Raw genomic sequence first — 21214 nt, forward strand, 5'->3', positions numbered from 1 at the left:
AAAAACTGGCTGGGTCGTCTTTTTCACGGTTTGTGTGTTAGTAGGCCCATCAGAGACCAAATGTATGTGCACAAGCACTGAAAAAGTGAGTTTTTCATAATAGGTCCCCTTCAGCCGAGTATTGATGTTAGGTAGAGGTAGAGGAGGAGGCATTCAGTGACCAACTGGCCCAGAATTCAGGTCAATGGTCCAAAATACCATTAAAGGAGTGTGGCAGTGAACAGGCACAAGTCAGAGGTCAACATGAAAACCAGAACACACCCAAAGGTAAAACGTATCATGTGTGTGTGTGTGTGTGTGTGTGTGCAGCAGGTACAGCGCTGTGTGGATGAGCAGCTCGGGCTCCGGCTTTTAGGCCAGCCGTGAGAAAGCGTCTCACATAAATAAGGAAGTAGAGTGGGCAAATAAATGAGATGAGACAGCATAGGGCATCTGCAGGGTAGGCACACAGGCTGAGGCCTCGGGGCAAAGCCTTCACATCCCAACAGGAGCATTCTCCTACACGTCCTCCCCCTCTTTCTCCCTCACCCCCTTCATCCCCACAGCCATTACTCGGCCATCCTCTGGCAACCTCTCTTATCCGTTCGCTTGACTGCTGAGTCCAAAGAAATTTCCTGCTCAGGTCTGTACTCGTTCTTCGCTCTCTCTCTCTCTCTCTCTCTCTCATACATCCACTCATAATGCTCCAGACTCAAACATGTGTCCATCAACACGTTTTTGCAGAGTGTGCATATTTCCCACAGTACAGCATACAGGACATTTTCATTCTTGCACAAAAATGAATTCACCTTAAAATTCATTCCCGAATAAATAGATACTTAAATAAATATACCTTTCCTATTTATTTCACAGGGCCCATCTTTGGCCTTCGTCACACACAGCTAATGGATGTCCTTACCCACTATGCCTACAATGAGAGTTTCTTGGACAACGGGACATGGGGCTTCAACGAGACGGAGCAGGGGAAGAAGCACCCGTACAACTACTACGCCATGCTCCTCACACTGCTCATCTTCGTCATCGTCTTCGGCAACGTGCTGGTGTGCATGGCCGTGTCCAGGGAGAAGGCTCTGCAAACCACCACCAACTACCTGATCGTCAGCCTGGCCGTGGCCGACCTGCTGGTGGCCACGCTGGTCATGCCCTGGGTGGTTTACCTGGAGGTGATGGAGCAGAGGGAACACACACACACACACACAAACACAAAGGCTGGTTGATATTGACAAAATCTTGACGAATATAATTTATTTGTTGAATACCTTAAATTCAATAATTTGATATTTTGGGGATGGCGATCAGAATCACAATCAAAACTGTTTATTTGGAAAAGTACATGTTCACATGCAAGGAATTTGTTGTTGCAAGGATCGGTATGTTGCTGTACACATAATTGGCATACAAATAGTAAAAAAAATAAAAAAGGAAAACAAATTCCTAAAATATTCACAGAATATACAAAATGGCTATGACAGGGGCTAAATTGCGGTATGGTTACTAATTGGGCTGTGGGTATGAATAAACATATATATATATATATATATATATATATATATATATATATATATATATATATATATATATATATATGGGATATTGATGCTTTCATAAGATATTTACACACAAATATCTGAGATGAAATCATTTGTAATGTGGATTATGACCAAGCATATGGAGGCATTGGTTAGAACAGTAAGAACAGTCTATGAAATTGTAAAATTGCATTAATAGTTAACTCTGCAGCCTTAAAGACAACATTGAACTCTATCACAATATTGTGGTATAATATATAATATATCTTAATATAAGTTAACCAAAATCCTTGATGATATACCTGTGCACTGTATAAAGCCAGAATATCACAGATATTCAGATGTACACACATAAACACACATGCAGTATCATGGAACACACTGAATTACACACACACCCACACACACGCAAACACACACACACATTCAAACACCTGCACATTGCCCCCCCCCACACACACACACATTTGCACACAAACGTTCACGTGCAAACACAACATTTTATCACAAGGCATTCATTAGATGCACATTCCAGGAGACATACTGCTTCATGTGAGAGATTCCTCTGTGATTCACACAGCATGTGGGAGAGGACCGTGCAGGCACCACCATCCTTTTGTGCACCACTCCCCCCCCGCTCTGTTTTTTTCTGGCTTTTTCATTGAGACGGCGTCGGGTATTCGGCAAACAAACTTACAGCGCCACATTTATGAATTATAAATAGTGGCTTTCAGTGTGGTCGGCTATAATGAGAAACATCACTCTCGTGTTTTCCGTGGCAAATCTAGTGTCGTGCGTCGCCTTTTTGATTTACCCAACAATCGAGGACAAGGAGCCGAAATCTGCCGAAGTTTTTATTTCTCTTCAACACACAAAAAAAAAACAACAACAAGAGAAGAGCCCTTCGAGCTTTGTGTCGCGGTTGCAGTTTGTGTAATTAATGCTCTGGCCCAGATAGAAACGACGGAACCGACATGAAGAGATGGAAATTGCCAGAGAGCGTTGTGACGGCCGTTTAAATGAAGTTTGACGGTGGTGAAATAAGAATCATGGCGGTATTAAGTGAGGCTCAGGCCTTCAGTGTAGCCGCTGGCAGTCGACTGGATCAGTCACGTAAAGTGGGCCGAAGAGATTGCGGAACGTTTATGGCTTCATATTTAACATAACAGTATAGGTCAGCGTCACAGCTTGCATTTTGGAGCAACATCAGACTAATTAATCAACTACTCAATACTTCCTAGGGTGGGAGGTATAGATGTGTGTGTGTGTGTGTGTGTGTGTGTGTGTGTGTGTGTGTGTGTGTGTGTGTGTGTGTGTGTGTGTGTGTGTGTGTGTGTGTGTGTGTGTGTGTGTGTGTGTGTGTACAGTATGCGAGGGTGAAATTGGCTGTGGACCCCGTCCTACCTTTGCTTAAAGAATAAATACATAAGGGCTATTGAATGGGTTCCCTGACAATGTTGGCAAAGTTTTCCGTAAGGGCCTTCCAGGAGGGATCGAAGTCACTGATCACTTCGATCCCCATGAAATTCTCATAATCGGAGCGATGTTTTGCTGCACTGCGGTCAAGTGAGACCAGCTAGTTGGTTAGTGTAATCACGGTACTTTCTATCTCTTTAGTTGATCATTAAACGCGTGCGACATAATGGACCTGGGGATCAGCGTCCAATCAACCTGATTCTGCCCGATCAATAGCCAGCAGGACGTGGGCCGGCGCCGAGGAGCCGCCATCTCCCGCCTTCGTGGTCCTCTGGTTATTTGTGACGGTCGCTCTTCTGGCTGCGCTTCAAAAACCGCAGGGACTGGAATCCTCACTCTGAGCCACGACGATCAAATTACAGTGTAGGAATCCATAGGCTTTCATGGTCTTTCTCTTCCACCTCCCGCTCTATCTTTTTTTCCCTTTGTACGTCTGTTTTAATGTCCCTTTCTCGTGCCCGTGCGGTGATTGCGCCGGGCTTGGCTCCTGCCGCTGGTGACGCCCGTGGTGGGTTGTGTTCTGTTGTTGTTTCGTTGTTTCTTTGTGTGTGTGTGTGTGTGTGTGTGTGTGTAACTGTGTGGGTGGTTTTTAAATGAGACCCTCTCTGCCCTCTACAAAATATGAAATGGAATATATGAGCGGTGCAACTGCTATCCAGTCCTGATCAGTTACATATTTGATATCATTGATATTATTTACATCGATTGTTCGCTCCTTGTGTCCTTTGTTGCGAAATATTTTGAAGAGGGAAGGAGGGGGATGCCTTAAAACCGGCCTTGGATTAACGTGTCCTCAAAAGATGTAGATTAGTCCAAGTGTAACCAAATCGAGATTCCAACACATAAAGTGTGGAACACGAGTGCGAATAAGCCTCGTTAATGGAAACCGCGCCTCGAAACAGCAAAACATGACCAACCACTATACGACATTGTTTCATTCCAAATCCATCACGTTTTTTTACCGAGGACAAAAATGAAAGAGGAAGCGGCCCTGCAGCGCTGCAGGATCTGGCAGATTGATCGGGATCCGACAACAACTCGCTGCACATTAAAAGGGGTGAATTATAGTTGAATTGAATCCCGGTCCACATTTTTGCATTCATGTGTTATGTGATTCAAACCCGTCTGTAAAAACGCTTCTGATTTTTAATCAGAAAAGCATGGAATCTGCTTTCATGTGGGGGGAAAAACAAAATAATGAACACACGTCCTGGTATTTTCTCCGGTTGTGATTCACGGTGTTGTATTTCTCAGATGTTCCCCTTCCACCCGCTCCCATGCGCCCTCCCCCCTGGCCACTGCGGCTGAGCACTGCTCTCCCTCTAAATAATCTATTAGTGTGGACTTTGAATATGGACTTGTCACAGCGTGGGGAATGTACATTAGCTGCGCCCTTTAGTAATAAATGCTAAATTAGCATTAATTATAAAAGTTTTCTGCTGGCCGCCATGTGTGACCAATTGAAAGCAGGTGGTCGCTATAAAGTGCTCGACTGAAGGGGTGGGGATTGGTAGACATCGTAAATGTAAATGTAAATGTAAACCCTCAACCCCCCCAAATGTCTATGCAATGGTGGAATTTTAACTCTTGATTTTTACTGCTTACTGCCAAAGTCATGGAAGATAGCAGAGCTTTCTATACATGTCTATGTTTATTGACATGAGCATCTGGAGCTGGGCTGCCGAGCCATGAAGCCTTTAAAATACAGTTGTGTTTTTCCAGCACCATAGATGTGATGTTCTTTATGTTCTAGAGTTTATAGAATAAATCAAGCATTATATATATGCTTTTATTAAAGTGTATTATTATTGTTATTACAATTTATTAAAATTTCCATAATTGGGACTGAATGACATCTTATTCATGTCACTTGTTTAAAAAAAAAAAAAAAACGGTATCTGTTGTGCCAAAAAAGGTTATCTTATTATCTAGTTATCTAGTTATTTATTTATCTTTAACACCAGTTTCCATGCAGTGTATTTGCACCAAAACAAAGTGTTTACTGGATAACTGTTTCTACTGCTCCCTGCTTATCGTGGATGAAACGATGTTGCCTAAATTCGTAAAAATGTAGTAACTTATTGGACTCCTGTTATGCATGATAGGAAGGAACAGTTCCCCTGCACTGCGCAAATTAAGAATGAAATGTTTATGAAGGAAAGAAAATGTGATAATTGATAAATGTGAATATGAAAATTATATATATATATATATATATATGCACAGTGACGGTAAGTACTGTGTGTGTGTGTGTGTGTGTGTGTGTGTGTGTGTGTGTGTGTGTGTGTGTGTGTGTGTGTGTGTGTGTGTGTGTGTGTGTGTGTGTGTGTGTGTGTGTGTGTGTGTGTGTGTGTGTGTGTGTACGTATACTGTTAAATTTGTCATGGATGGAAATTGAATCAAGCTTATTCTTTGCAGGGTACTAGACTTATTTACTGTACATGACATTTTTCATCAGTTATTTTCCAATTGAAGTCCTTTGTGCTTTATACAGTATACCGCAATTAGAGGCTTGATGGCCGGTCCATGTAAATTTTTTTTTTTTTAAGTAGTAATTTGAGTAATTTTTTATTTAATTACTCAAACACTCAATTTTCTCATCAGTAGTGAAAAAAAAGTTGTTGTTTTTTTTTATTATAAAAGCAAAACTTCCTTGATCTCGTTTTCGCGTCGTAGCATTTTTCGAGAGTGAGCCGTCAAGAACCAAAAAGAGTGATGAGAGAGAGAGAGAGAGAGAGAGAGCAGTGTACGAACAGGCCCTAGAGTGGAGTGACGGAGCAGGGCGAGATCATTTGAAGAGGGAGTGCGGGGGGATTGCGGAAGAGAGGTTTCAAAGGGGAGCGAGAGAGAGCGGGTGAGGGTGAGGCGGTGGTGGAGGGCGGCTGTTCGTTAGAGCTGTCACGTCGCACTGTAAGCATCGGTAATGCTCAAGATTCCGTGCGTGACACGAGGCTCCTCCAAGCCGCCCGCTAATTACGGAGGTGCGGCGCGGCGACGTACGTTAATCGCAGGCAGATAAAGGGTCGTGATGAAACGCGTTTCCGCCTTGTTAAAATGTGTGGGTTGGATGGGGGGTGGGGGCAAAGCATGCACTCCATGTTTTCTCTGCCCTCCTCCCTCTGAGTGCCAATCAAGCCGGCGTAGTGGGCGCTGTACAGGAGCAGGGAGTGGGCCGCGGTGTCTGCCGGTGTGGGTGGCACCGAGCCCCTCAGGCTCGTCGGCGCCGCGGCCGTTCATCTCGGGATTTGTCAATACAAATCACCCCTTAGAAACCCACCCGAGAGCCAGATGAGTAAGACAGCCGGGGTAGCACATTCACAGGCGTTCACATGGTGGACATCCGAAATTCTGCTTGATGCTTCTTATTGATGCAGGTGAGAAGATAGGGCGTATTGAATTAATTAGTCATTATAAAGTGACCGGCCCGGGAGATCAGATCGTCCATTGATCTTCTTCTTCTGTGTCTTGTCCGATAGACTCATCTTATTTATGGGCCGGTAATGAAACAGAAGATGTACGATTCTAATCTGATGTCTGTGTCGGGAAAGAAAAAAAAAAAAAAAAAAAAGAGCTATTGTGGTTGAAAATATCGCTGTGATTGGCTTGAAATCCAGTTTCCCCACCACATTATCTTTAAAAGGCTTATTGTGTCTTAAAACGAAACAAAAAAACCCCAAAACCCTGATTTAAAAAAAAAAGTCAAATATCGGCTGTTAGAGAAGGACTGCATTGATTATTTCGCCCTGGCTTTCTCCGTCGTGTGCTATCCCCTCCCCAGGCCGCGATTAGACGGCCGATAACAAAGCGCTCCAATACGACTTCCGCAAATCACTTTGAGAAAATACACGTGTGCTCTTCGCTTTCCGTCACGTCGCCCTCACCGCGTCGGGAGGGTGAAATATAGGAGGTATTTTTATTTATTCCGAGCTCTGATGTCGGTATGCCGCAGAGCCTCCCTTTTCCCAAGGAGGAGCATCGAGCCTCGCGCATGAGCCAGACCGGGTTTGACTGTGCGGATGGCTTTTGGAGCCGGCGCTGCTTCATCCGTTTCAGCCGCTCTGTTTAGTCCCGTTGCCCCGTCCTTCACTCCTCGTGTCGCGTGAATAATGTGAAGACCGCACAAAGAGGCTCTGCTGTCGCTGTCTCTCTCGCTCTCTCTTCGCGGCGAAACAAAGTGAAAACAAAATCCCATCCGCCGCACCGCGGCGCCTGGCAACGGGTGTGAAATGAATTGTCGTGGATTGTGTTGGGAACTCGCAGGTTGATGAAGGAATTGAAGGGTGGCCGAGCCGGTTGGGGCTCAAATCAGAAGGACGACGCCGGCGGATCTCGGCGGCACGGAGGAACCTTTTTCCCTGTGCGACCAGTTGCTGCTTCCTTTCGGTCGCGTGCGGTCACCGCGCTCGGCGCTTCCTCTGAACCGACCAAACAGCTGTCCAACAGAGGATGAGCACAGAATCCTTCTACTTCCAACTGGGCCTCCACGTCACATGCACTTGAGCAGAGCCATTTGTTTTTCTGCAATACACTGGGAAAACAAATTCTTCTGATTGTTCTTTCCCTTGCAGGTGGTGGGAGAGTGGCGTTTCAGTAAGATCCATTGTGACATCTTCGTCACCCTGGATGTGATGATGTGCACCGCCAGCATCCTCAATCTCTGTGCCATCAGTATCGATCGGTGAGTTCGTCACTTCGGCTGCCGCGCTTCCGGCGCGAATCCGCATTGGAAATCTTTAAACGATTTAAGCGACGTGGCGCTACCGCGACGGCGCGCTGTTGTCACTTTCTTTTAATACGTTATCATCTATTTGGACGGACCAGCCGGGATTTCATGTCCTTTCACTTGTTTGTTTTTCCCGCTTTATGTCAGCCAAGCCACCGCAGACGTACTGTAGATGCCTCATTTTACGGCAGGATGCCACGAGAATATGCAATGCTAAAAATGTCTGCATTCACGTGCTAAACCCGACGCACGCATGTATGATGGGATGTCTGAATATGAATGAACTTTGGTAATGCAGCCGCAATCAACATGAAAAAAGAGAAAAAATGGTTTTGAATATGTTTAGCCCTCCTCGCAATTCCGACACCTCGACTCGCCTTACGATAGTCTTGATTGTGCCGCTGGGCTCCAAAGTCAAATTTCAGAAAAATTCATGTCAATGTCGTAGAAATCTGTGGCTTTCCACCTAAAGATGTAGTGAACGGTGGAGGATGTGAAAGCATGGTTCTTGTTTTCACAAACTGTTGATGTTCAAAACACAAAGAACGTTATCTGTAACTGGTCAATTAAACATAATCTGAGATCTTGTTAATTGATTTAATTAATTTACTTAATGGATTTAATGAATCAATGAATATTTAATTGACATGTTTTCCAGCATTTCAACGGATTGAGGAGCCACATATGTAACGTTATTTCTAAACAAATTAAAAACTGCTGCTGGCATTTGTTTAATTTGGATAGCGTTTTAGGATTTTAATGAACACCTTAATTTGAATCACATTTCCATGTACATGGCCATTAGGAGAATAATTCTCTGTAATATTCACTGGGGCACCATGGATAAAATTCAAGCGTAATGTAATTGGCGAAACTCTAATTGGTGTTCGAGCACTTTGAATCACAATAAAATGGTGGTGCCCCTGTGCATAAAGAAAACACCATTAGCCCTGAATGATCACAGAGAAACCATTGTTTGATCGTGTGTCTCTTGTTTGTCTCCAAGGGATTGTCGCTCACATGCGTGAAAGGAATACAATGAAACGCCATGTTAATGGGCGAGGTCACAAAAAGTGACCCCAGCACCACACAAGGGTAGTTTCTCCAGGAAAAGGAGGCTGCCACTATGATCATGAACAGTCTGTAGTTAATTTGCGAAAAGCAAAACATAAATACATATATAAGTCAAGTATGTGCCATTAGCTTCCACTCACGGTGCGCCCTAGAAAGCTGGCACTGACAATGGCTCCGTGCACAACTCGTAGTTTTTGCGCTTGTTTTTATTGTTTGTTTATTGTTTTATTTTTGTACATACTGCTATCGCCACTGAACACAGACCTTTTCTCTACTCACCGGAGTACGCGCTGCGATTCCTTTGTCCTGCCGCCGCTGTGTTCGCCAAAATCGCCGACGGAGGAGAAAGAAAAGAGGCAAACGCGCCGGTATCCCGTGCGGATCTGGGACGAGATGCTGCCGTGCGCCTTCACCGAGCGTTTCGCTTCAACGAACTAGACGCACGGAATTAAATTCCGGCGGGACATTGCCAACTGCAGCGCGCTGGCGTTTGCGGAGACCTGGCCGGACCCTGCGGTGCCTGACTCGGCCGTTGGCCCCGGCTGGATTGTCCATCTTCCTGCAGGACAGAAGCATGGAGTCAGGTAAACGGAGAGGCGTTAACTCTCGCTGGGGTTCCGGATGGAGCAGCAACACACTGCTCACCAGACTCGGAGCTATTAACTGTTAAAGTCTGTCCCTTCTACTGTACCTCCCTCGGGAATTCAGCTCCACTATAATCCCAGCAGTCTCCACGCCCCCGCAGGCGGATAAAACCTCTGCGTCGAAGGACCTATACAGTGTAATTAATGGACTCGAGAACGCCAACCCTGCGGCAGCTTCTATTGTTGACGGCAATATGAGGAACGTTTTGCCTCAATATCAGCAGAACGTTGATTTCCCTAAACGCGGTGATCAGAGTCTTCGACCGACAGCTACAGACCACTCTCCCTGGCCCTGCCTTTGGGAAGGCGGATCACACTTCCGTTCTTCTCCTCCCGACCTACAGACGCCAGCGCCTAAAACAGCGGGTGAAAGAAGCTGTTCTTCGGTCAGTTCAACGCCGGAGCGAGGAAGCCACTGTCTCTCTCCAGAGCGGTTTTGAAACCACAGACCTGCAGATGTCCTGTGTTGCAGCTGATGGGGACATTCACGGATACACAGACTCTGTTCCAGCCTTCATCTCCAAGTGCATCCATGATGTCGTCCCGGAAGTCAATGTTATGTCCCCAACCCAAAGCCCCAACCTCTACGCACGGTTCGAGGCGAGCAACACCGTCCCTTCTGTGAGGTGAGCTGAGGGCCAGGACGACCGCACTCTGTCCCTAACTGCCCGCTGACTTTAGGAGAGTTTCTGAAAGAGTAAACCTTCAGAAGTCACCAGGGCCAGATGGCATTCCAGTCACACCACCATATTCCCCTTCTTTACGGTCTCAAACAAACTGCTGCTAGTGTTGTACTGTTATGTATATTTTTTTGTATATTTTTGACATTCTCATTTGTGTATCTTTTTAAATTTTATTTTATTTAAAAAAAAAAATGGATATCCTATGCCTAATACGTAGTTGCTTGCCATGTCTGAAGAATTTCAATGCTCAGAATGACCCTTGTTTACTGTGCATTTGACAAGTAAAACATTTTGACTTTGATTTTTTTTTATCTCACAGTGCATTTACAGTCTCGGAGATGAGCACCATTGTTAAATCACAACTAGATTTCTTTGAAGAGTTGATTAACACGGATAAAAGCAGAAGGCCTAAGAATAATGTGCCTTACAGGCATACGTTTTCTCTCTGTATCGATCCACGGTTTGAGCAAAAAATACATGTACAGAAATCCTGTATTAAATACTTTGTTTTATCCCTTATTTACCATGTTTGTTTCTATTATCAAATCTATGCAGCACCGTTACGGACGAGCCACTTGCAGGCTTGATTCCTAAAGCCTTTGAAACCAAATTACACAGAAATCAATGGGGTGAGAGGCTGTAAAAGGCTGAGCATTTCCTGGGGATTTCAGCCAACTCACTAATAAGGTCAGGCAATGTGCCAAGGTTAATTGATAAGGTCTTTCCAAAGAGAGGAGGGGAAAATAAACACAGCCTTCCATATAACTTCATCAGGTGGACTACGGTCCTCGCATCAATAAAAAGTTGTTTGTTTTGCATCAATGATGAGCAATGAGAGATGGCTTTGTCATTTAAGCGCTCATGTGATGCATAGCGAATGCAGCCTACCATCAATACCTTTTAACAGCATCATGATCTGGTGGATCATGTAGTCTGCGTTAGGTCGCGTTCTTCCACATTGATAGCTCCTTGCATGTAGATTGATGGTGGTCTGCGTGAGTCAGGACCATGATCCTCAGCAAGCCCCCCATCCCAAGGGAATGGAGGCAGTGCAGGAAAAGCGGGGAAAGCGGCGGAAATACACCCACCTGTCCAGAGTGGAGGGAGGCTACAATCTCCCTCCTGTGGGAGTGGGTTTAGGCTTTGTGAACATCAGCCCGGCGTCTCCTCTGGGGAGACAGGAGAGACCTGGGGGAGGCTCGGCGGAGCTACAAAACAGCTGGCCCGAGAGCTCCAGCAAGACAGCTTCTGCATCTGCCTAGGAAGAAATGACAAAGGTTTGGGAGCAAACAAAGGGCCGGTGGTGCAGTGGTGACGGAGAGACACCGTCTTCACTGCTGGGCTGCCAGGGGACATTCTGGGAATAAGGAATGAAACCTGAAGAATGGTAAACGCCAACCTGTATATATCCATTATGGATTTCTGGATGACCAATGACTACTGTGAAGAGTGCAGTTGGAGTACAGCTAGTCTACTGGAGAGGAGGGCACTCACAATTGTGAGAAAGAATATGTAGAAAGGACCTTGAGGGTCCTCTGGGTGGTGAGGTCAATGGACAAAATAGGATTAAACAACATGGAAACAAACACCAGCAGTGGCTAAAATCACAGATTCTTTGGCAATCTGGATGCAGTTGGGAGACCGCACACAGTTGTAATGAATCCATGGAGGCCATTCCCAACGTGTTCAGAGACATACTCTACGAAGATTACAGCGAGCAGCTTGGAGAAATACCGGTCAATAATTATTACCTATTATTAGCTAGGGTTAGGGTTACACACACAAAAACCCTGAAATTGCTTCAAACATTCTTTATATGAGTGGCCACAGTTGTTGACAATGTCCACAAACGTTTCCAAGCACACACATGATATTGAGCGAACTATTCACAAAGGTCTGGCCATTGTTGATCTCGTCTTTCACTGTTCCAATCACTACAGACAGCCTGAATGGGAAGCAAGTTGTGTACATGTTCGATTCCAAATTTTTTTTGTTGTTGTTGTTTTCCTTAATACAGTAGAATGCACACAATGGCTATAAAAAAAGGCCAGGTTGTTAAGTGAGCTTGGAACCTCTTTTTGTCAAGAATAAACCATTACCGTCGACTAGTGGGCCAAAGGGCTTGATGAGGGAAAGGTTTGATCGGCTCAGTGAATGACATCGTCGCTCAGTCAAAATGTGTGTGATGACGTTCCAGCCCGTGAGGTGATCCTTGTGCTTCAGAACATCCATACCATGTCGAGTAGTGTGCTTGGAGCGTAGCGGCACTAATGGGAACTCAGGCGATCTGAGTGAGCATTGAGGGTTCCCATTAGTCAGACAGCCCATCAGCAAGTGATCTCCCAGAACAGTTGTGCTGAGCTGAACTGCGAACGGAATGCTTCCAGTTCCAGTGGTGCTGGACAGGAGCAGGACCTGCACTTTGACCTCATCAGAGGAAGCCAAGTGGAACCAGAAATGCCCAATGGGGATCAGTTTAATCATCACATTGATAGCCTGAGCCTAAATATCTTTAAATACCGAGGGCAGTGCTTGAGCCGTCAGTGAACTTGGCTACCTTTCTAGCTGAGGCAAACCTTGCTTTTCTGAAAAGACAATTATTTGTCACTTAAAGGGGGGTACCTTTGTTCAGTCCAAATTGGCCTCTGGGCAGTCCCAGCTTTCTTTTTGCCGCCAGCCAACCCACTCAAGCAACAAAACAAGAAGCAGGCTTATTGTTAGTCTAAGATCGAACAATAATGTGAAACACATACGGCTTCGAAAAGCAAGGATTTTCCATGCATTCGGAAGAGATTTGACATCAAACTGCAGGGGGCTGATGCTGTTAGAATCACGTAGGTCATTAAGAGACTGCGTGTGTGTGTGTGTGTGTGTGTGTGTGTGTGTGTGTGTGTGTGTGTGTGTGTGTGTGTGTGTGTGTGTGTGTGTGTGTGTGTGTGTGTGTGTGTGTGTGTGTGTGTGTGTGTGTGTGTGCGTGCGTGCGTGCGTGCGTGCGTGCGTGCGTGCGTGCGCGTGCGTGCGTGCGTTTATATTTATATGGTTTGTTTTTCCTGCTTTAATGCAAGAACTCACACACTACTGAGTGTTGTAATGCTACATTGACGTCTATGTTTGATGTTGATTCGAGGTTGCCTACTGCACTGAACAGAAAGCAATTTCCAACTGCCTCAATTGTAGTGTCATTACATGTCTTTACTGATAAATTGATGTTTTGCTTCCTTTAAAAATGACATATGTTGGAAGTATGTCTATGAAATGTATTATACTAAAATCCAAACCGTTCACTCCACTATATTTCACATACTCACCTTAATGATTGAATGTCTTGAAAGTTGTTCTCGTCAAGCTTTTCCGCTAATATTATGGGTCACCAGCTGTCGGTCTCTTACCTTTTAAAACTAAAAAAGACATTTGGTTCAATTCAGCTCCGTTCAGCTGCTACCGCAGCAGCTTCTGCCTCCCTTTGTTGTGGTTCTTTTGCTCTGCACTGTGGCTCGTACAAGTCCGGCTGAATGTTACTGTAGCCTCTGTGTCATCCATTATGTCCTCCGTGCAGATGCTCCTGGGAGCCATTTTTGCTTTCCAAAATGTCCCTTTCAAGCACAATGATGTTTGATAGTTGTGTGAGCCTCATTGCAGCACAATTGGCAACTCCGTTGGCATTGCCGGACAAAAAAAAGCACCCGTCACTTTGGGCTCTCTTGAGTCTTGGTTGTGTCTGCCCGCCAATCTGCAGCAGCAGCAGCTTCTGCCTCTTTGTCGAATTTCTTCTGCTGTACTTTATACTACCAGTGCAGTTCAATGCTAGACTCTGACAAAAAACATTATAAAATGCAGGGTAACATTCATAATGTCCTCAGATGTTTAAAAGGACATTAAGGTGTGCAAATACCATCCTTCCAAAATGTTATTTTTCAGCTATAACAGAGAGATGTACTATGGTTAACAGGGACGTTTTATTTTTGCGTGTCCACCCCCTATGCTCCCCAGAGGCTCACTTTAGTACCCCTGCTTCCTCTCCTATGCTGCCGCCATCCAATAATGACATGAGAACGTCAGCATAAGTAATCTCGGTTGGTAAAGGCAGCTATGGTGATACAGACTATATATATATTGTATATGTATATATATAGATAGATAAATTGTTGTGGATAGAAATGTCACCCCTACTACTAGTACATGGAAATAAATTTGAAAATCAGTATTTCTTAAAAGTGGTAATCCGTAAATGACCTTGTTAAAGCGGAAACAGACAACAAGATCGTGCCTGGTGGCAGACAGAATCCCATCGGGAAAGCAAGGCTCATAGGGAACCAATCAAAATGCAGATGGTGTCACAAATACACTACACATTACGCTGTGCAATAAACATTAACTACATAATGATAGGGAAAAGCGAAAAATCTATATATTTAGCTACCATTTTATAAGAAACAGCCAATGAATGTATTTTCATGTTCATGATGTATGTGGTCCTTATAAATGCTGTTCATTGTTGGTGGTTGGTGTCCACCTTTCCCGTTCCAGTTGATGAAGCAGCGTATCTTGTTGTGATCAGTAGATTGTTGGTACGGATGCACATTGACAAAAATAAACTCCAGGGTGAAGCTGGATGTCGGGGGGGAAAAAACAAAACGTTCTCATGGAAATGTGGAGTTTATAGTGTAATCCAGAAAATCACAAACACAGACCATTTTTCATGCCTTTCCACTTTAAAGCTCTCTTATCGCACTTTTTCCCTCTCAAACCTTCCAGGTACACCGCAGTTGCCATGCCGATGCTGTACAACACCCGCTACAGCTCGCGGAGAAGGGTTACAGTAATGATCTCTGTAGTGTGGGTGCTGTCTTTTGCCATATCCTGCCCCCTTTTGTTTGGCCTGAACAACACTGGTAAGGAAAAGTCTCTACAAATATCTGCACTTTTTTTTTTTTTTTTTTTTTTTACAGCAGGTGATAGATGAAATACACATTATGATGCACATCATGATTGTTTGATGTAGCAATTAGTGTTACTTAAGTCTGCATGCCAGTATAATATAGGATGTCCTGGAGGCTGTCTGTGCTTTTTCATTAATATCACACTGTAAACTCAATAAAGCATGACAATCATTGCAGCCATTTTCTATGAGTGAATCTCCAGAGTCAACAGGCAATTACCAGCACGCATTAGACTGTCTGAGCTGAAGTCGGGGGAGGAAAATAACTGGAAAAATAACTTGACACGCGGTCGTAATCCCTTATCCACGCTGTGCTCTTTTTCCACAGCAACTCGAGACGCGTCTCTATGTGTGATCGCCAATCCGGCCTTTGTGGTTTATTCTTCCATCGTGTCCTTCTATGTTCCCTTCATCATAACTCTGTTGGTTTATGTGCAAATCTATGTGGTGCTGAGGAAGCGACGGAAACGAGTAAACTCCAAACCAAAGCAGCGCAGCTGTCAGACCGCAGAGAATGACGTGGCTGCTTCACTGAAGGTGAGCGAGCACAAAAAAAGCTCAAAAACTGTATTTTTTTTTTTTTTTTTATGTTTATGGTTCAACATTGTCAATTATTCAACAAAAAACATTTCCCCCTTTGAAAGAATTATGACAACATGTGACCTGGAGTCATAGCAATGTTTTTTTTTGTTTTTTTTTTAACTAATAGTTTTTCCACGCAATTATACATGAGAATATTTCGGACACGCATTTTAGTTCTTCCCAGACATTAGGAAGGTTTTTTTTTTTTCCCCTAAAAAAAACAATGGCCAACATTCAAGACGAGGAAGCAGTCATCCCTACGGCGTTACGGGCTGTTCTTTCACAGCTCGTCCTACATTCAAATGTTCATCGCAGTACCTGCTTAATCCGCCCGTCTGGGAAGCCGTTTCAATCTTAAAGCAACATTCACCGGAGTGGCAGCTTTCTCTGTAGGAAGGAGTAACGCAACAGTGATCATGACAGGCCTTAAAGGACCTTTTGCTTTCCTGCTCATTGATTTTACTGACACGGAGGAGATCAATGAGCTCGGCGCAGGAAACCAATTGGTGCTTTTCATCCAGCGCTCCAGATTACTCATCTCTATGCATGTCCTGCAGTGTCTGCATAGAGAAATATATGTGTGTGTGTGTGTGTGTGTGTGTGTGTGTGCGTGTGCGTGTGCGTGTGTGTGTGTGTGTGCGTGTGTGTGTGTGTGTGTGGAGAGAAAGACGCCTACAGTAGAGAGTAAATCAACGGGTGGGGGCAACATAGAGTCTGAGAGGATTTTTAAGGAATTCAGACCTCACATTTGCTCTCAACCAATAAACCAATGAAATCCCAATATCAGGACATGACCTGATAGTGTGATTTACTATAAGGTTTATTGATGCGCTGTGTATACTTCATGCACATGCACACACGTGCGCGCGCACACACACACACACACACACACACACACACACACACACACACACACACACACACACACACACACACACACACACACACACACACACACACACTTCAAGTTACGGATGTTTTTGTTTCAGGATAAGTGCACCCATCCAGAGGATGTGAGGCTCTGCACCATGATTGTCAAATCCAATGGGAGCTTTTCTGCCAACAAGAAGAAAGTGGTGCGTGAAAAATCTTTTTCTTTTTTTTTTTTTGATGATTCCAAAGGGGCTCGTAAACAACAATGGTCGTCCTGTAAAGTATTTATTATAGCACTGTTACCTTACGTTTTTTTTGTTTTATCATTTCTCTCAGTAAGACATCCCAGAGAAATAGGGAGAAAACCTAAGGTGACACTCAAGAGAAAGCACCTTTCTTCTGTTTTATTGTGTCAAAGAAAACTACTTTCCTGTTGCAGTAAAAAAGCTTCTTCCCTGCTGCTGTAAACACAACAAGGACAAATTAGTCGGAAAGAGAGAAACTGAATTGAGAAAAGATAACGACAGTCAAATACAAATTCTTCACATTCCATAAAAAATGTAAATGCCACCCACTTTCAGCATCAGCTTGATTTACTGGGCGGGGGGGGGGGGGGGGGCTCTGCCATACAGCGTACCTTGGGTTCCTCATGTGCTCTGGCTCACGCTGCATTCCATTGGAACTCGAAAATCGATAATTCAGTCTGTACTCCCAACTTCCGACCTAAATGAGTTTCATTGCTTCTGTTCGGACGGAGCACAAGTGTCTAAAAGCTCATTTGCCTGGATAAGCTCAAACAAGTGCAAAGTTCATCTTCAATCGGTGCTTTTTGGAATTAGAATGGAGATTCTCCGTTCTTGGCTATGAGGGCGTGGCCAAAGAGCAACAACGGCAGAATGACGTCAGAATGTCACCCTGTTCTCAGATACGGAGAAGTGGAATTGGTTGGAATTGGGAATTGGTTCCATGGATCAAATAACAACGCGGCGGTGTATAGTTCTGGCCATGTTAATGCTGAAATTGGGTGGTATTCCCCTTTAAATGCCGACTCCCTCCATCTTAACCGCGTGCTCCTTAACATCTCTGGCTAGATATTCATCAAAGAGGTGGCCAACGAGGGAGAGGATCTGGAGCTGGATGAGCTGAACAACAGCGGCAGCAGCCAGAAGCAGAAGCAGCATCCGTGCGCTCTGGGGGAGGCACCGGCCACCAGCCACCAGCTGCTGATGCCGTCCAGGGGCCACGCCAGCCCCAGCTCCGTGGGCCCCACCCCGTCCGCCGAGGGCCACCTCCGCCTGGAGAAGAACGGCGACGCCGCCAAGGAGGCCCCGGCGGAGGCCGCGCCCGCCGTGGCTAGGGCCTTCCAGACGCAGGCCTTGCCCAACGGCAAAACCCAGACCTCCGTGAAAACCATGAGCAAAAGGAAGATCTCCCAGCAGAAGGAGAAGAAAGCCACCCAGATGTTGGCCATCGTCCTGGGTGAGTGCACAGCCGTCCTAGTTTGTTGTCCGATGTTTTTGTCGCTTCTGTGGGCGTGACGGGTCTTCCAGTCGTCGCCTTAAACAAGTATATTAAAGCTCCTTATCGACTCTTGAATTGTAGATGGATGATTAGCCTAGTCGGGGATAACCGGGGATAACCGGGGATAACCGCTTTTTCAGGAGATGTCATCGCAGCATCCTGCTAAGTGAATCTGCTCATGAAGCGTACGTACGGCGTACTTGGCCTGCTGAGAAATGTTGGTCCCTAATTTATTGAAGCGGGATAACTTGGCACGGCGGCTGAGCCTCCGGCGAAGGGAAACCTCTGTTCCTCCGATGACGCCGATGCGGCGAGGCAGAGACATGCGCGTCTCTGCCTCGCCGCATCGGCGTTCTGAACTGGCGTTGAACTCCCTCCACCGGTCGAGCGAGACACCCGGAGCCGCCCGTGTTTTGGCCCGTGTCGCTTGTTAGGTTCCCCCTTTGACTCTCCAGTCTGCAGCGCACCCTTTTAATTCTTTAACTCATCCGCTTCCCTGCAGCAATGTGGCAGCGAAGACATTTTTTTCGTCCCGGTCGTCTTCCGGTCAGGTTCCGGTCGACGCTTTTAAAGTGCATTTGCATTTCGTAAAATAGCGATGAACTTAATGTGTCTTATCCGTCATAGTTTTATGGCTGCTACTGTACCGCGCAATTTTAGGAATGCGTCTTTCTTCATCGAGCTTTAGCTCTCTTCCCTTCGGCTTGAGCTCCCAGCGTTTGAGTTTGCCAGCTCCTTGCGCCGACGCTGTTTTATCCCTTCCTAAAAAACCTTGTTGAGACCTGAAAAGGAGCCCGGAGACAATGCAGACGCTGATGCAACGAAAGGAAAGGACTCTGTTTGTTGTCAAGGAGAGAGATGTTGAGCAGAGTACAACTTCCAGATACAGAATCCCACATCAGGGGATGTCAAAAAAAAAAAAAAAAAAAAAGTGCTGCAACCAAACAATCAACCTTCTTCCTCTCTCTCTCTCTCTCTCTCTCTCTCTTTCTACTTTTCCCCTCTCTTTCTGTCTCTTGCTCCTGAAAATACTTTTTTATAAGTGATTCCCTTTCCCCTTTTTTTATTTGCTCAGGTGTGTTCATCATTTGCTGGCTCCCATTCTTCATCACGCATATCCTTAACACCCACTGCACCAAATGCAAGGTTCCCGCGGAGATGTATAACGCGTTCACTTGGCTGGGCTACGTGAACAGCGCCGTCAACCCCATCATATACACCACCTTCAATGTGGAGTTCAGGAAGGCTTTCATTAAGATCCTGCACTGTTAGGATCAGTGGATCAAGCGGTTCTGATCGGACTGAGGAGGGACGGAGAGAGGCAACCCTTGGAGCAAACAGCTCGCCCTCCATCTGAGGAAAAGAAGCTCCTGCTTCATGAAGCCATGGAAGGACTGACTGGAATACTGACAGTGTCTTACAAATGGGCATATTGATTCTCTGTGAATTATTTGTGAACTCATTTGTGGTTCTCCTGAATTATTGAATGTAATAAATGAAATAATGTCTGTACGGATGAACTGTTTCTCGGAGAAACGGAAATTGTAAAGTTGTTCTCTGAAAAAGAAAAAACCCATTGTTCTCGTCGCATCAAGAGCCATCTGTGTATAAAACACACGAGCAAGTTGTGTTTGACGCCACAACAGCAAAATGTTATTTATTCTGTGTATATGTTGTGTTTTTTCTGGAGTTCATCTTGATATCAACAAAATGAGTGTGCATCGCAGTATTAAAACAGGCAGGAGAGCGCTTTATCTGAAAATTTCCACTCATTGGAATGTGTATTAAAGTATGAGTAATAAAAAAGATTATTTAAAAGTGTCTTATGGCTATGCCAATAGCCATATAGATAGTTTTATAAATGGAATAGATTTAATGGAATAGATTTTAAAATGCAAAATATATTATTATTATTATTATTATTATCATCATCATCATCTGTAAATGCTTTTTCTACACATTAATTGTGATAATATGCCTGCAATGAAAATGTGATGCATGCTACACCGCTCCTCAACTTGACTTCTAATGAAATGTATTGTTAGCAAAAAAATACGGGAAAAGATGAGCAAAAAAAAAAAAAAAAAAAGGTCCATGAAATAATGATATCAGACACTCTTTAAGTGCCACCGAGCTGCCACCCCTAACTGTCCAGCTTATCAGACAAACTCTTCTACGTATTACACACCCTCTGCCAGCAAGAAATGGATTTGGGTTCGAAACCTTGGATCGGCTTGGGGGAGGGAAGAAGGGCAGATTCTTCTGAAGGTCTGCTGCCACTGAGATGTTCCCCTTGCCGCGATCAGCGATAACTGTACGAACCTTGAACGAGACCTGTTCTAAACCCCCCGCAAAAAAAAAACAAAAAACGACTGCCTAGGGAGCCTTTGCTGTATGAATATGGAAAGAGAATGTTTTTCATTAAACTTGTGTGGTTAAATGAGCGTCAAAAATCCACCCGTCTGTGTGTGTGTGTGTGTGTGTGTGTGTGTGTGTGTGTTTATGGGAAGGGTCGAGGCTCGAGCTCATGTTGAGGGAAACCGCTGGCTTCATTGCAGGATGGGGAAAGTGTTTCATCTGTCGGAAAAAAATTGTGTCCGACCAATTGAAAATGTCCGGCTCCATAAATTGAAGGCTCGGAAATATATAATACTTCATCGATGTATACAACGCAGGGATTGATTAAAACTTGAAACTTTTAAAATGATGAATGTATTGGGATCCTATCAACCAATCCAACGTTTGTTGGATTAAAAGCAATATGCGTTTTCTAACCACATGCCATTATGTAAATGACACATTCAGTTGAGATCAATTGTTTATTATGTTGATAGTGGGATGGGATCCAGAGAAACTGAAATGGTGTAGACCTTAAATTAAAGGATATTGGGTTCATTGCAATGTCGGGTCATTTCACTGAAGTGGCCTTGATCTTGCATTTCGGTTCAAGTACATTAAAAGCCTGTCGCCAGAGAGCTCCGTTGGAATGACATGTTTCCAAATGTACTGATTTTCTCTTTTCCTATTGAGTTGAAACAACATAATAACAAAGGGGCGCCATTCCTTCGACGGAGGCCCTCCAGGCAGCTTTGGGGATGGTGCGATGCACTTGGCGAGGGTTGAAATGACTCGCACCATCATGTCGGGCATTTGAATACCATCAGCGCCAT

General features: G+C 44.7%; 1 protein-coding gene across 1 annotated transcript; it reads left to right on the forward strand.

The window, feature by feature from the left end:
* Positions 1-869: 869 nt before the first annotated feature.
* On the forward strand, positions 870-19316 carry drd2a (dopamine receptor D2a; the record flags this gene model as incomplete). Its single annotated transcript, XM_080006243.1, has 7 exons — positions 870-1163; positions 7574-7683; positions 14885-15021; positions 15397-15605; positions 16640-16726; positions 17615-18002; positions 19120-19316. The coding sequence occupies exons 1-7, from the start codon at positions 885-887 to the stop codon at positions 19314-19316; spliced, it is 1407 nt and encodes a 468-aa protein (XP_079862369.1). The 5' UTR covers positions 870-884.
* Positions 19317-21214: the final 1898 nt, after the last annotated feature.

The sequence above is a fragment of the Zeus faber genome, assembly GCF_960531495.2.
Source record: "Zeus faber genome assembly, chromosome: 9".
NCBI classification, from domain to species: domain Eukaryota; kingdom Metazoa; phylum Chordata; class Actinopteri; order Zeiformes; family Zeidae; genus Zeus; species Zeus faber.